Raw genomic sequence first — 11,543 nt, 5'->3', positions numbered from 1 at the left:
CCCTACAAAATCGGTTTTTAAAAATGTTCTTAAGATTTTTTGTTCCTAAATTACTCGCGAATTAAGTAAAAAGGAACATTCTGACTTTATTACTTGTAACTCTGTTAAAAATAATCGTATCGTAAATAAAAATATAAATTCTTAAAGCTGAAACGTTGTTCTATCAAGTGATGTAATTGCCATTTTATTAAAAATGAAATGGGTTGCTAAAAAGTCTTTTTACAAGTTAGTAAAAAGACTTTTTCCCTAATCCAATATATAAAATTTGTATTTGTTTTTCATTGAATTATTATTTAAACACAAACGCAGTTTCTGTACTAATATTGTAACTGATAATATTTCCATTACAACGCGCGTACAAACTTACAAACTTACATGAATACCTATTGCGATACGAAAATTATATAGTAGTTTCTTTCCATACGCAGTTGTACAAACATTGCACGATGACGGCAGCGTGCACCCGCTGTGGCTTCTGTGGTTGGCGGTGGCACTCGGGATATTATTCCTCATCATGCTCATTATCAACATATTCCTGTGTTCGGCGATGACCTGTAGCTGCACCCGGACCGACATTATCGAGAAGGAGCCGTCAATTATTGAGGATTACGATCCATACCGCAGCTGGCACGGTTCTCAATACGGGTCGAGGTTTGATTTAATTACCTCTCTAAAGCGAATCGCGTGACTCGCCGACAAAGTATCTTTATTAATTGCGTCAATAATATATGATTACGCACTGTATAACCATGCGCCATCCACCATGCGGCATGATAATCACTTAAGTGGCTCGAATCGATTACTTATTGATAAGCTAATGAAATCGCTGTCAGATGAAATGCCAATTTATATATATATATATATATATGTATGTGTGTGTGTGCGTGCATGCGTAAATATGTGTGTGTGTGCGTGTCAATTCGGATTTAATCTAACGGTGATTTCATTAGCTTCTCAATAATTGATTTGAGCCACTTAAATGACTATACTCTTTTATAATTGATCATAAAGAATTAATTTAAGGATGTGTGATCGAAGAATCTCAAGTCTAAATTGCTCTCTGACGAAATTGATCGTAACCTTTCTGACAATAAGTAAAGTCGTATTTAAGCGCGCAGAGTCACGGCAATTAATGTCTTACATTACACATCACGACGCATGCGATGGCGTGCCTGAACGATTCTTCTTGTGTTTAGGTACTCGTTAAACGGAAAGCAAGGATACGCTTCCGGGGGATCCACCATGAACTCCACGAGGTCGATATCGACGAATAGCGATCATTATGCGATAGTGCACTCTCGACCAGGAAGTAGATATTCCGGTCCTGGACAGAAGCATCATCATCATCACAGAGGACCGCCGTCCAACATCGGTTCACACTACTCCGGGAAGTGATGTTCCCGTTAGCTTCATTTATCAAAAACTAGAACTCCATTGTCTTCATTAACGTTACTCTAATTAAACGCAAATTTTATGTATATGCGTCGCTATGGCATTATTCCAACCGCACGAATGACAGGCATTCGGTTCAACCGTAAAACTGCAACCGATGCAACCTTAGAAGAATTTAAAATATTATATAAGAAATATAAAGTTAAAGTATTGAACAAAATATTGAATAATGCGTCAACTTTTTTTTTATTATAAAAAATTATTTGAAGGATTGACTTTTGTCGCTTTATGGCTGAAAGTTAACTTACTACATTTGTCGTACTTGAGATAAAAAAACTGTTGCCTTAACATTAAAATTTAATGAATTAATAATAATAGTTGAGAAAGTGTTAATAGGCCAAGTTTAATAATTCACATAATAATTCCTAATTTATCTTTTTTGATAATTCGAAAATTTTGCGGCGATGAAATTTGTATGATGCCAAGTATTACACGTGTTTCACCGTTTTTCTCACATAGATCTTTTTTTATACTTTTGCACTTGTTAATATCAACGACAATGAACACCTTAGATACGGGAAATGCGAATTAAATATATTGATGAAATAAAATTTTTTGCGAATAAGCACGACGTAAAACGATACGTATTCACACATTGGTATTTTTATATTTAGCTTTATCATTCGTGGAATGATTCTCGTGCTTTAGACTGCGTATGTATCATAATATAATAGTCATAAGCATAGACACTAGAATTTACAAAACTGCGTATTGATCTTAAATAAGATATATTAGATAAATGCTTTTTGTACATAAATTCATTAATCTAAAAAAACATATGTGTCTTTTATTTCTATTGGCAAATATCTTCGGTAATTTGAATTATGCGAAACGTTTGTAAATTATAATTGATAATTTTTTTTAAACAGAATATTATTGCTTCTTCTACTTATTACAGATAATTTACGATGGTAATTACGGATTTTCTGCAACTTTCATCTTATATCCATGCATAATGTTATGCTCATTTAATGTTTATGAAATATTCAGAGCAATTTTTTTTATTAGTATCCGAGATGTACTAGCTAGTCACGTTTGAGTTTATGTATTTTTTTCCATGTAGTCGACGATCATAGTTTATGATCTTTGCATAAAATTATATAAATTCTGTGGTAATGTGACACTAATAAACGTTGCTTCAATAATATGCGCCGAATGAGAGCATTGTGAATTATGTTATTAGAGCTAATAACGATAATTCCGATTATGAATCGCATTTCATTTTTACGTTCTTATTCTGCCAGAATAAGAACATTTTTTTCTACTTTCATATCCAACTGTCCTGTTATGACCTTCTAACTTACCTTCTTATTTTAAATGAACGGACTATGACTACGAAAGAGTTATCACGTTTTTTTTTGCAAAATAAGTATTCTTAGCACATCCAGTCAGTAAATTACGGTAGTTAAAGTTGAACATCTTTAAGAACAGCTCGAAGTCTTTGTGCGAAAATTGAGAAATAGGTTAGTGCATGAAGTTTCTTCTAAAGAAACGCAACGATGCTAATAATATAATGGAAGTATAATATTGGAAGTATAATATTAAAATTATTAAATAGTATTTTTAAAAACGATTTATTATTAAAAATACATTTTTAGAATAAAATACGAATGAGTGGTCTGCAGCAGCTTTGCATATGTCTCTAAGTATACACAAAAATAACTCTCGCTTAAATACTCCATACTCCATATAAAACACGAAAACTCATATATAATATATTACGGATGGTAACTGACAGTACTTATACGGGTTTAGTTATATGAATATATAATTACACGGGGACTGGGGAGAAAACTGATATTATACTAGCTACATGAATACTGGAAAATTTGCAGTATTACAATATTTACAACGATCGATGTACCTGCTCGAAGAGATAATCAAATAACTGTTAATCAAAATTACTACAGTTGATTTTTTTACTTTCTTTTTTTTAACAAAGTTTACTTTTTTAATATTTTTAGCAAAATTAGAAATTTTTAAATTAGACAATTAACTAGATAATTGCATAAATATTTAAATTATAATAAAATATGTCTATTTCGGATTTTCATCTTCAAAAACTATTATCGCTAAAAAATTTTTGGCGAAATCAATTAAAAATTATTCTGAACGCATAGGAAACTTTAGTGAAATTCTTTACAGTAAAAATATTTCTAATGCACGCCTTACAAATTGGACATGTAATTTGTAAAACAATAGTATTTTATCGCATGTATTTATTTAGCTACACTTAAAAGTTTGATTAGAACTTTATGACTTTCTGAATGTATGCATATGCAAAATAACGTCACCGGAGTGACATAACGTTTCCAAATAATATATAATAATTGGCTATTATCGCCTTTACTCTTATACCTAATAATTAATTATAATAATTACCAGATTCGTTATTAAAAGTATCATGTACCGATGTTGCAATAAATCTGATTAGCCTTAATAATACGATACAATATCATAATTATCTCCGCACAGAAAATTAATTAGATTTAAGTATCCCACATTCCTTATAGCCTGCGAATGATAAATCATGATTGAGCGTCAACGATGAAATCCCTCTGTTCATCGTTACGCCATGAGTGAGTCAATGAATTTTAGAAAATTTTCTCACGAGAAAACGCAGAATCAACGTGCTCGTAATGCAGTCAATTAAACGGCAGGTACGTTATCTCCTTGATATCTCTTTTAAACTATTTCTTACTAAGAATAAAACGATTAGTTTAAAAACACAGCGTATATTTGCTATCCCACAAAACCGCGTCTATTCAAATAAATCGACGTACTGTCACAGTCTCCGAAGCCGACCGCCTCGATTGGCAGTATCGTAGATACATCCTCTCGCTCTCACATCGCGGATTCGCGTCGGCTTTTGCACGGTCTCTAAATCGTGCTCGTTAATCCCAGGAACGTTCTCCTTTGTCGAGGCGAGAAAGCGAACGGCCGACTCGAGAAAGTAACAACAACGTTCTGCATAACTCGATAGTTCAATGCAAAAGGATTACAATTTAAAAAAAAAGGGATGATTTTTCAGGTGGTACTTTTTTTCATTTTAACGAAAGGAAAACTTTGTGAGTATGTTGTACGAAATTATGTACTTTTATATATTCTATAGTTATTAATGGTTTGTGAAAAAATATCTCTAGATTAAATGATTTTATTCCTTTTTTATTTTTTTTTTTTTATGATAATAGGAAAATGGATTTCCTTTCTCTTGGCAATATCAACTGAAAAATTCGTTAATCCACGCTATATCTCTTTTGCATTAAGCCGACGAATTAAGTGCGTTTCACAATTACACTATTGAGTATTTCGTGTCTCAGTGATCCTGACGAGTGTATTTAGCGAAATGTCGAGGCGAAAACAGGAAAATTTTCTCTATAGATATAAGGCACGATGCACGCGCGTATGCGATCTCGCGTATCTAAGTAATGTTTCTGCATCTGTTTACCTTGTATGACCGAACGATTTAAGTGTTAATTGTGAGTTGCATGTAAACATATTTATAGAAAATTGAGGCACCATGAATAAACGTATAGCTATTGTTGCGCCGTATGCATTGCGCATATACTAATGATAAAATGTCAGCCTACATCTGTGTCTTCGAGACAGATCAATTTAGGATGTCGCTGAATATCGAAAGATAACGCGAATGGAAGGTAAAAAATAAATATGTTGATGTATTGACTCCTACAGCACAAAGTTGCACAAAAGTTGCAGCAACACTGCTGTAATACTGCAGCAACATTGCATACGATATTGCTGCAAATTCTGTGCTGTATGGGGATGTACGCTGATGCAGCTAAAAGAAGAATGACAATCATGAACCTTTACAGGACGGGAAAGTCATTATAGTGACGCTGAAAAAGTGTTACATTTTGAGCCAAGAAATACATAAAATAATGAATTATAACAAATCTTGGTCGAGGAAGAGCTGAAAGATTTTAATTTAAAAATAAACCCCAGTCCTTTAAAGGTAAACGATATTGTTGCACTCTCTTTGGATATTGTTACAACTCGTAGTCTTTACGTAAAATTTGAATAACCGCGCCAATATTACTCAGATACTTTCACCGATTTTAATTTTAGGCTGATAGAACAATAATGAAACCAGCGATTTCGGGCTGTTCGCGGCACATGCGCGAATTCACTTCCTAACTGAAAGACCGTTTTAAGAGCCTGGATCTGTCGAGGGAAGTTATTTGCAATCATAATCAATCGTGTTACACTTTTACAAAATTGTTTCTTGTTATATCTTTTCACCGGTTTTAAACGACGAACAAATAAATGAAGAGATACTCTCTAAACTTTTAGAGCGAATCTCACTTTGAAAAATGAAATATCACTCTTAACACTAGAAGGACCGAGGTAGCCAATTTGATTCCTCGCGAACTAATACTTCTCAAACTAATATAACTTTTTTATAATATGATAACTGCTTTTTGTAATAAAATAAATTAATAAAATTAGTGATACTATTGTTAAATGTTCATTATAATTATCTGTACGTTTCATTTTTTTCCATTTGTTGTTTACGAAGAAAATGTGCTTGGAGCCAAATTGGCTCTTTTTAGGGGGATCGTCAAATCCGGTCCTTCTAGTGTTAAAGATTGAAAAGTGAGCCATTTTTTTTCAACTGTAGCGGAAGAGTACAAATTCGAAAATTTTTCATGAAGAAGTGGAGACTTAAGCCTGTCACACACGAAATGCATAACAGAGCATAAACATAACATAAGATTGCTGGACCAATGAGCATCCAGCATAATGTCACCATATTGATTTACATAAGATGCTCATTGATTCAGCGGTCTTATGTTATGCTTATGCTCTGTTATGCATTTCATGTGTGACAGGCTTAAGAATATAAGATGACGTAGTTATAAAGATGATTAAAATGACTGATCAACGAAAATAAAGTTGAACGATTTACAGTTAATATAAAGTTAGTCATTATTAGTTTAAATAAATATTATGTTCTATACATATGAAATATAATTTTTATCTTTATAGTGCTTTCAAAGTTGATATGTAAGGGTCCTTAAATAATTTTGATAGTTGCGGATTCCGTGATCGTACAGATCCAGCCTGTTGGAAGGGCATTTCCTAATGATAATTCTCCGCCCGAATTGTCATCACGGCTTCCCGGCGATTCCCTCTTATTCTACGTACCCCGTTACTCCCACATTTTAATATCTCGTTAAGTATAGTGACTATTTCTACATTATTTACAGAGCGTTACAAACGTTAGCCGGTAACGTTCGTACGTTTCCCCCACTGAGATGCTTCACTCGCCACATCAACACATTTGCGGATTCATTGCGGATACTACTTATATATCCAATAGATTTTATTTGGATACATCCAAATAAATATGTTTTATAGTGTAAGAGACGGTTACAACAAAATTTTATGATCGCGAAGTATCAGGGTTGGGTTGGGTAAGTTAACTTTTTTTTAACTAAGTTAAGTTAAAGTTAATAGCCTTGAAAGTTTAATTTAATTAAAATACAAGTTAATCCATAATGAAATTAATTGAATTAAAAGTTAAGTTAATAAAAAAAAAGTAATTGGAAAGTTAAAAGTTAAATTTGGTCCGAACGAACAATAAAAAAAAAAGAAAAAGTTCGACCATTTTATATAATTTTTCGTATTTTTCCTTTCTCACATCATATTTATTAAAGAATCTGGTTATTTTTGTTCACAAGTAACGATTATACAATATAAAATTACTAAATTATAAACTCATTATCCTCTCGCATTGTGTTTGAGGATTGACTTCAAAAAAATCAAATTAAAAGTTAATAGTTACTGATAAAATGTAATTAAATTAAGTTAAAAAGTTAAAAGTCTAAAATGTAACTAAATTAAGTTAAAATTAATTAACTTTTTAACTTTTTAACTTAACTTTTATCTTTTTAACTTAGTACTACCCAACCCTGCGAAATATGAATGGCAATAAGTTTCGTAGCAAGCAAAGATAACAAGGATAACACATAATAGGTTTAGCATAAATAACAGTGATGGGTGAAGCATCTGGAACACAATAAATTATCAAGTTGACTGCCATCAACACATAATCTCTCAACCTTAAAGTCATCGTTACCTCTGAGAACGTTCGTCGTTTTTCGCGACGCCCAGCAGAGCGTCGATCGCCTTTGTTAACCCGTTGCCTCGCGAATCTCCTCAACATTTTTCCTTACCGTCTTTTTTGCTCTTAGCTACTCTCGCGAGGCAGCGGGTCGACATCCGTCGGATTCCTCGCCCGATCGCTGTTCTCGAGCCAAGAGCACGTTCTCGAGAACGGCCGACGAGGTTGCATACTTGAAAAAAAAAAAAAAATCAATATTATAGGCTCGCTACTTTACAGGAATATGCTACAAGTATCGTATGGACTTTGGAGCGTTTCTCCAGCATCTCTCAGTTTCTGAGCTCGTCGTGCACGTATCAATGGAACGCGTCCAACACATTCAACGACAACGGTGGCGTAATGGGTGGCAAATGGTCACCGCAGGTCGGGAAATTCGGTGGTATCGGCGGCAGATCCCCTTGCGTCCCCACGTGCAGAATCAGATTCATGCCGATCAATATGTGGAACAAGAAGTGACAATGGAACAGCCAGTATCCTATAAAGAAAATCGATGTGTTGATTTCTATGATATTAATCCTAGCTGTACACACTCTTTTTTTCTACCCTTGATATACACACTAGGGTTCCTAGGACCCCATCTTTGTATCGTAACTTCCGTAAAATTAGATATACTTCAATTAACTTTTTTTTTTCAATTGAAGAGAATTGATTAAGAAACAAGTCCATAATGTGTAAAAATCGATAGAATTAAGGAACTTCGAGATATATAGGTTTAAAGAAAAACAAAGTTTAGAAATACGAAAACAATCTCGATTTAGCAAATTGTACTGGAGTTTCTGGGACTCCAGTGTGTATATCTAGGGTTAAAATAATTAGGGTTAGTTACGACGGATTATTTTACACTACAATAATCGACGATGGTAAAATTTATAATCAAATAACGGCTTTCCATAAATTCTCATAATTTAACAAAAACAATGGCTATTAATTTCACCATTATAAATTTGATTGCAGAATTATTGAACAATTACAAACATTAGTTTTATTTTAATAATATTAATTTAGTATTAATTTCATGAACAGCAACAATTTCATTTGATATCAGTTACAATATTTTATTACCTCCATATTATGTTTAGCGATATTATATCTTGTAATTTGTATTCTATTTAAAACGTTATAAATTAATTGTTTTATCGACGTACAATTGATATTTCAATTTTGTTAATAGCTTTTCCCAATTAAATATTTATTTATGAAAAATTATCTCTAAAATCGCCAAGTCATTATAAAATTAAAAACTAGATACTTTTGTCTAACTATCTTATTAATACAGTTGGACAAACAAAACGTACAATAAAGATAGGTCAGTGCATGCAAATGTGCCGTGCAAACTTTCGTAATTATGTGAGCAACTGCGAACGGAAACGGTTTGCATCTCATCGGACTATCGCGCGAAAAGTTTTCAATTGTCCTTGTTAACTTACCCGGATTGTCCGCGCGGAAGCGGAAGATGACGTAACCGTTGTTGGGAACTGCGATGGTGTCCTTACCGGGGGGCTGGTTGAATTCTCTGTGCAAAAGACCTCTCTTATCGAGATCGAGGGCGTGCTTCAAATTAATTTTCTTCACATTTCTATCGGGAGAACGGCCAATACCGATCACATTGAACGCATATCCGTGCAAGTGGAAGGGATGCGACAAATTGGGCTGTTGTACTGTAATCGATCGTACACGAAGAATTAAAAAGGGTATCTATACAAGGAAAGAAAAATTTTGCTGAAGTATCTACAAATTTAGCTAGATATAGACCTGAAAATAATTTTGATGAATTTTGTTGAAATTATTTGCAGTATTGTTCATTATTGTTAAATTTCCTACTCGACCTAATTAGTAATTACTTTGATGATCTAACAATATTATAATTTTTACATTTGTATTTAACTAAATTTTTAGATATGTCAGCAAACTCGTTCTTTCCGCGTATATAGTTTCATAAGTTTATTGTAGTTAAAATAAATCTGCTTTACTATTTAAAAAATTGTATTGTAATGAGAAAGAAATTATAAGAAATTACAGGAAGAGAAATTATAGGATAAAAAAAATGTAAGATATGAGAATATTGTTTTTTTAATTGAATTTCTTTGAAGAATATCTGATTATTCAATGCCGGAACAGTCTGGGTGAAAACAGTTAATACAATAATCATAGCAAATGCTGTGTCCATACCTTCATCTACGAGAACCACCTCAACTACCGCGTTATATGGAATGTCGACCATATGCGTGCACATACAATTGGCGCCGCAATCAGCTGGCCTATTATCACCATTACAGAATTGTTCAGGTGGGATGTCATTGATCTGTGAGAGCGGAGGTGCCGGCGGGAACGTGAACGAGATCTCGTCCACGAGAGAAATCACGTGGTCGCCGGTCGGCGCAACTGTGGACACATCGGAATTATACAGTAAATCACATATTTCTTGTGTAATTTCTTGTGTTAAATGAGTGTTAAATGAGTTAAATCTGGAACGACAAAACTTGAAAATTGCAAAAATTTTTACTAAAAATTACACATTTTTGTTAAGAAATTTAAAACTTTTACGTATTGAAAAGCGTTATTCTGAAACATTATATGTTTTAATATTACAAACAGAAAGCAATTTGCATTTTGTCGAGTTTATCAGTACATAAATAATAATAATATAATAATATAATAGAATAATATAATATATATATATTCAAATTTAAAATTGCATGTAACAAAATTTATAGTGAATGTATTTCGCGGAGTATCTAATAAAATATCTCGCATAATTCTTGTAGCTTCAGGAATCGTCGAAGATGTTGCATGCAACGCGTGCTTGGATACAATTCAAGAGATAGGCAGATTGTATCCCTTTTCAAAGGGGCACATCATTCTAAGGAAGTCTGAGAAGTGCCGTGTCTACGCGAAGCAAAAATTAAATGTAATCATCGCGTGATGTGTTTGTTTCCTTTTTGCGAATTAAGGTAGCTATTAGCGCTTTCTTACCGAGGAAGCGATTGTAGGTCTGTGGCTGGAAGACCTCTTCTGGTCTGTAGAACAGGAAACGGAACGGCAGGAAGACCTTCACGTCAGGGCGTTGCTGCAGAAGACCCTTATCGATGTGGGCGGCATTCTTTAGTTGGCTCACGCAAATTGCATCGTCGCGTTGTCGGTTGCAAATGGCATCCAGAGGATTTAGAACCTGAAAAGAAGAGATGCTTGAAAGTTCGCTCCTTGTATCTTCATTTAATTTATTAACTTGTTCCGTGCAGTGCCAATTTTAAATGACCACCACACCGCGTGGGTCATGGTATTTTTCTTTGCATTTCTATGTATTTCATATAATGGTTACAAAAATTTTTTAAATTATTAAAGAAGAAAGCCTAATGTACCAGTATCATCATATGTCATAATTAATATACATCCGTATATATCAGAAATTTTTTAATAATTGCATTTCTCTTTAGAACCAAAATATCAAACGGTCCGAATGGAAAGTGGTTCACCGGTAACCTACGCGGAATAGAACGTATGTTAATTTATTAAGAGGAATTTTTTAATTTAATAACTGAAAAATTTTTTGTATGTAATTTTACATTATATGCAACTAATTTTTTCACATTTAATATTTAAAAACACAGAGCATATTCTATGTAATTCTATGTTACTTTTCCATTTGTGAAATAGTAGTATTAATTCTTTCAAAGATACATTTTGAATTACAATTTATAAACATTCAATACTCTTCTTTCTTTTAAATACAAATATTTCGAATTTGATGGAATTTCACTTCAATATATCAGACTTTTTTCTTTTATTCTGTGCTTTAAGTTTAACGCACATCATTTCTTCCATAACTGATATGGATTGGGAAGCTTTCTATTGTATCATTTGAAGATAACCTTCAGATCTTTTCTTATTGTTATATTTTGTTCCTATGAATCATGTTGAAATCGATATCTTAAATACTATCTATATG

General features: G+C 33.1%; 2 protein-coding genes and 1 long non-coding RNA gene across 4 annotated transcripts in view; 1 reads left to right on the top strand and 2 right to left on the bottom strand.

Annotated features, from left to right (window-relative positions):
- LOC108722003 (uncharacterized) overlaps window positions 1-2,188 on the top strand; it is a 36,890-nt gene extending 34,702 nt beyond the window's left edge. Inside the window, exons 8-9 of one of the 2 annotated variants that reach the window (XM_018446884.1) lie at window positions 429-645; window positions 1,197-2,188. In XM_018446884.1, the coding sequence (XP_018302386.1) occupies window positions 429-645; window positions 1,197-1,395 (416 nt within the window). In that variant the 3' untranslated portion in view covers window positions 1,396-2,188. Of the gene's footprint in view, window positions 1-428; window positions 652-1,196 lie in introns of both variants that reach the window. The other variant, XM_018446883.1, reaches the window with a different exon arrangement.
- A 2,437-nt stretch (window positions 2,189-4,625) lies between these two features.
- On the bottom strand, window positions 4,626-5,838 carry LOC108722002 (uncharacterized). The gene is made up of 2 exons (XR_001936595.1): window positions 5,242-5,838; window positions 4,626-5,136 (listed from the first exon to the last, which is right to left on the bottom strand). It is a non-coding gene; the product is annotated as an uncharacterized lncRNA (long non-coding RNA).
- Window positions 5,839-7,392: 1,554 nt separating this feature from the next.
- LOC108721992 (laccase-4) overlaps window positions 7,393-11,543 on the bottom strand; it is a 53,954-nt gene continuing 49,803 nt past the window's right edge. Inside the window, exons 7-10 of the mRNA XM_018446860.1 lie at window positions 10,571-10,766; window positions 9,767-9,979; window positions 9,025-9,255; window positions 7,393-8,072 (exon numbers count right to left, since the gene is read on the bottom strand). Coding sequence (XP_018302362.1) covers window positions 7,894-8,072; window positions 9,025-9,255; window positions 9,767-9,979; window positions 10,571-10,766 — 819 coding nt within the window. The 3' untranslated portion in view covers window positions 7,393-7,893. The remainder of the gene's footprint in view (window positions 8,073-9,024; window positions 9,256-9,766; window positions 9,980-10,570; window positions 10,767-11,543) is intronic.

The sequence above is a fragment of the Mycetomoellerius zeteki genome, unplaced genomic scaffold (genome assembly GCF_001594055.1).
Source record: "Mycetomoellerius zeteki isolate Tzet28-1 unplaced genomic scaffold, Tzet1.0 scaffold19, whole genome shotgun sequence".
Lineage (NCBI taxonomy): Eukaryota > Metazoa > Arthropoda > Insecta > Hymenoptera > Formicidae > Mycetomoellerius > Mycetomoellerius zeteki.
The sequence above is the reverse complement of the archived record's forward strand: the minus strand, read 5'-3'. Positions and strand labels throughout refer to the sequence as shown.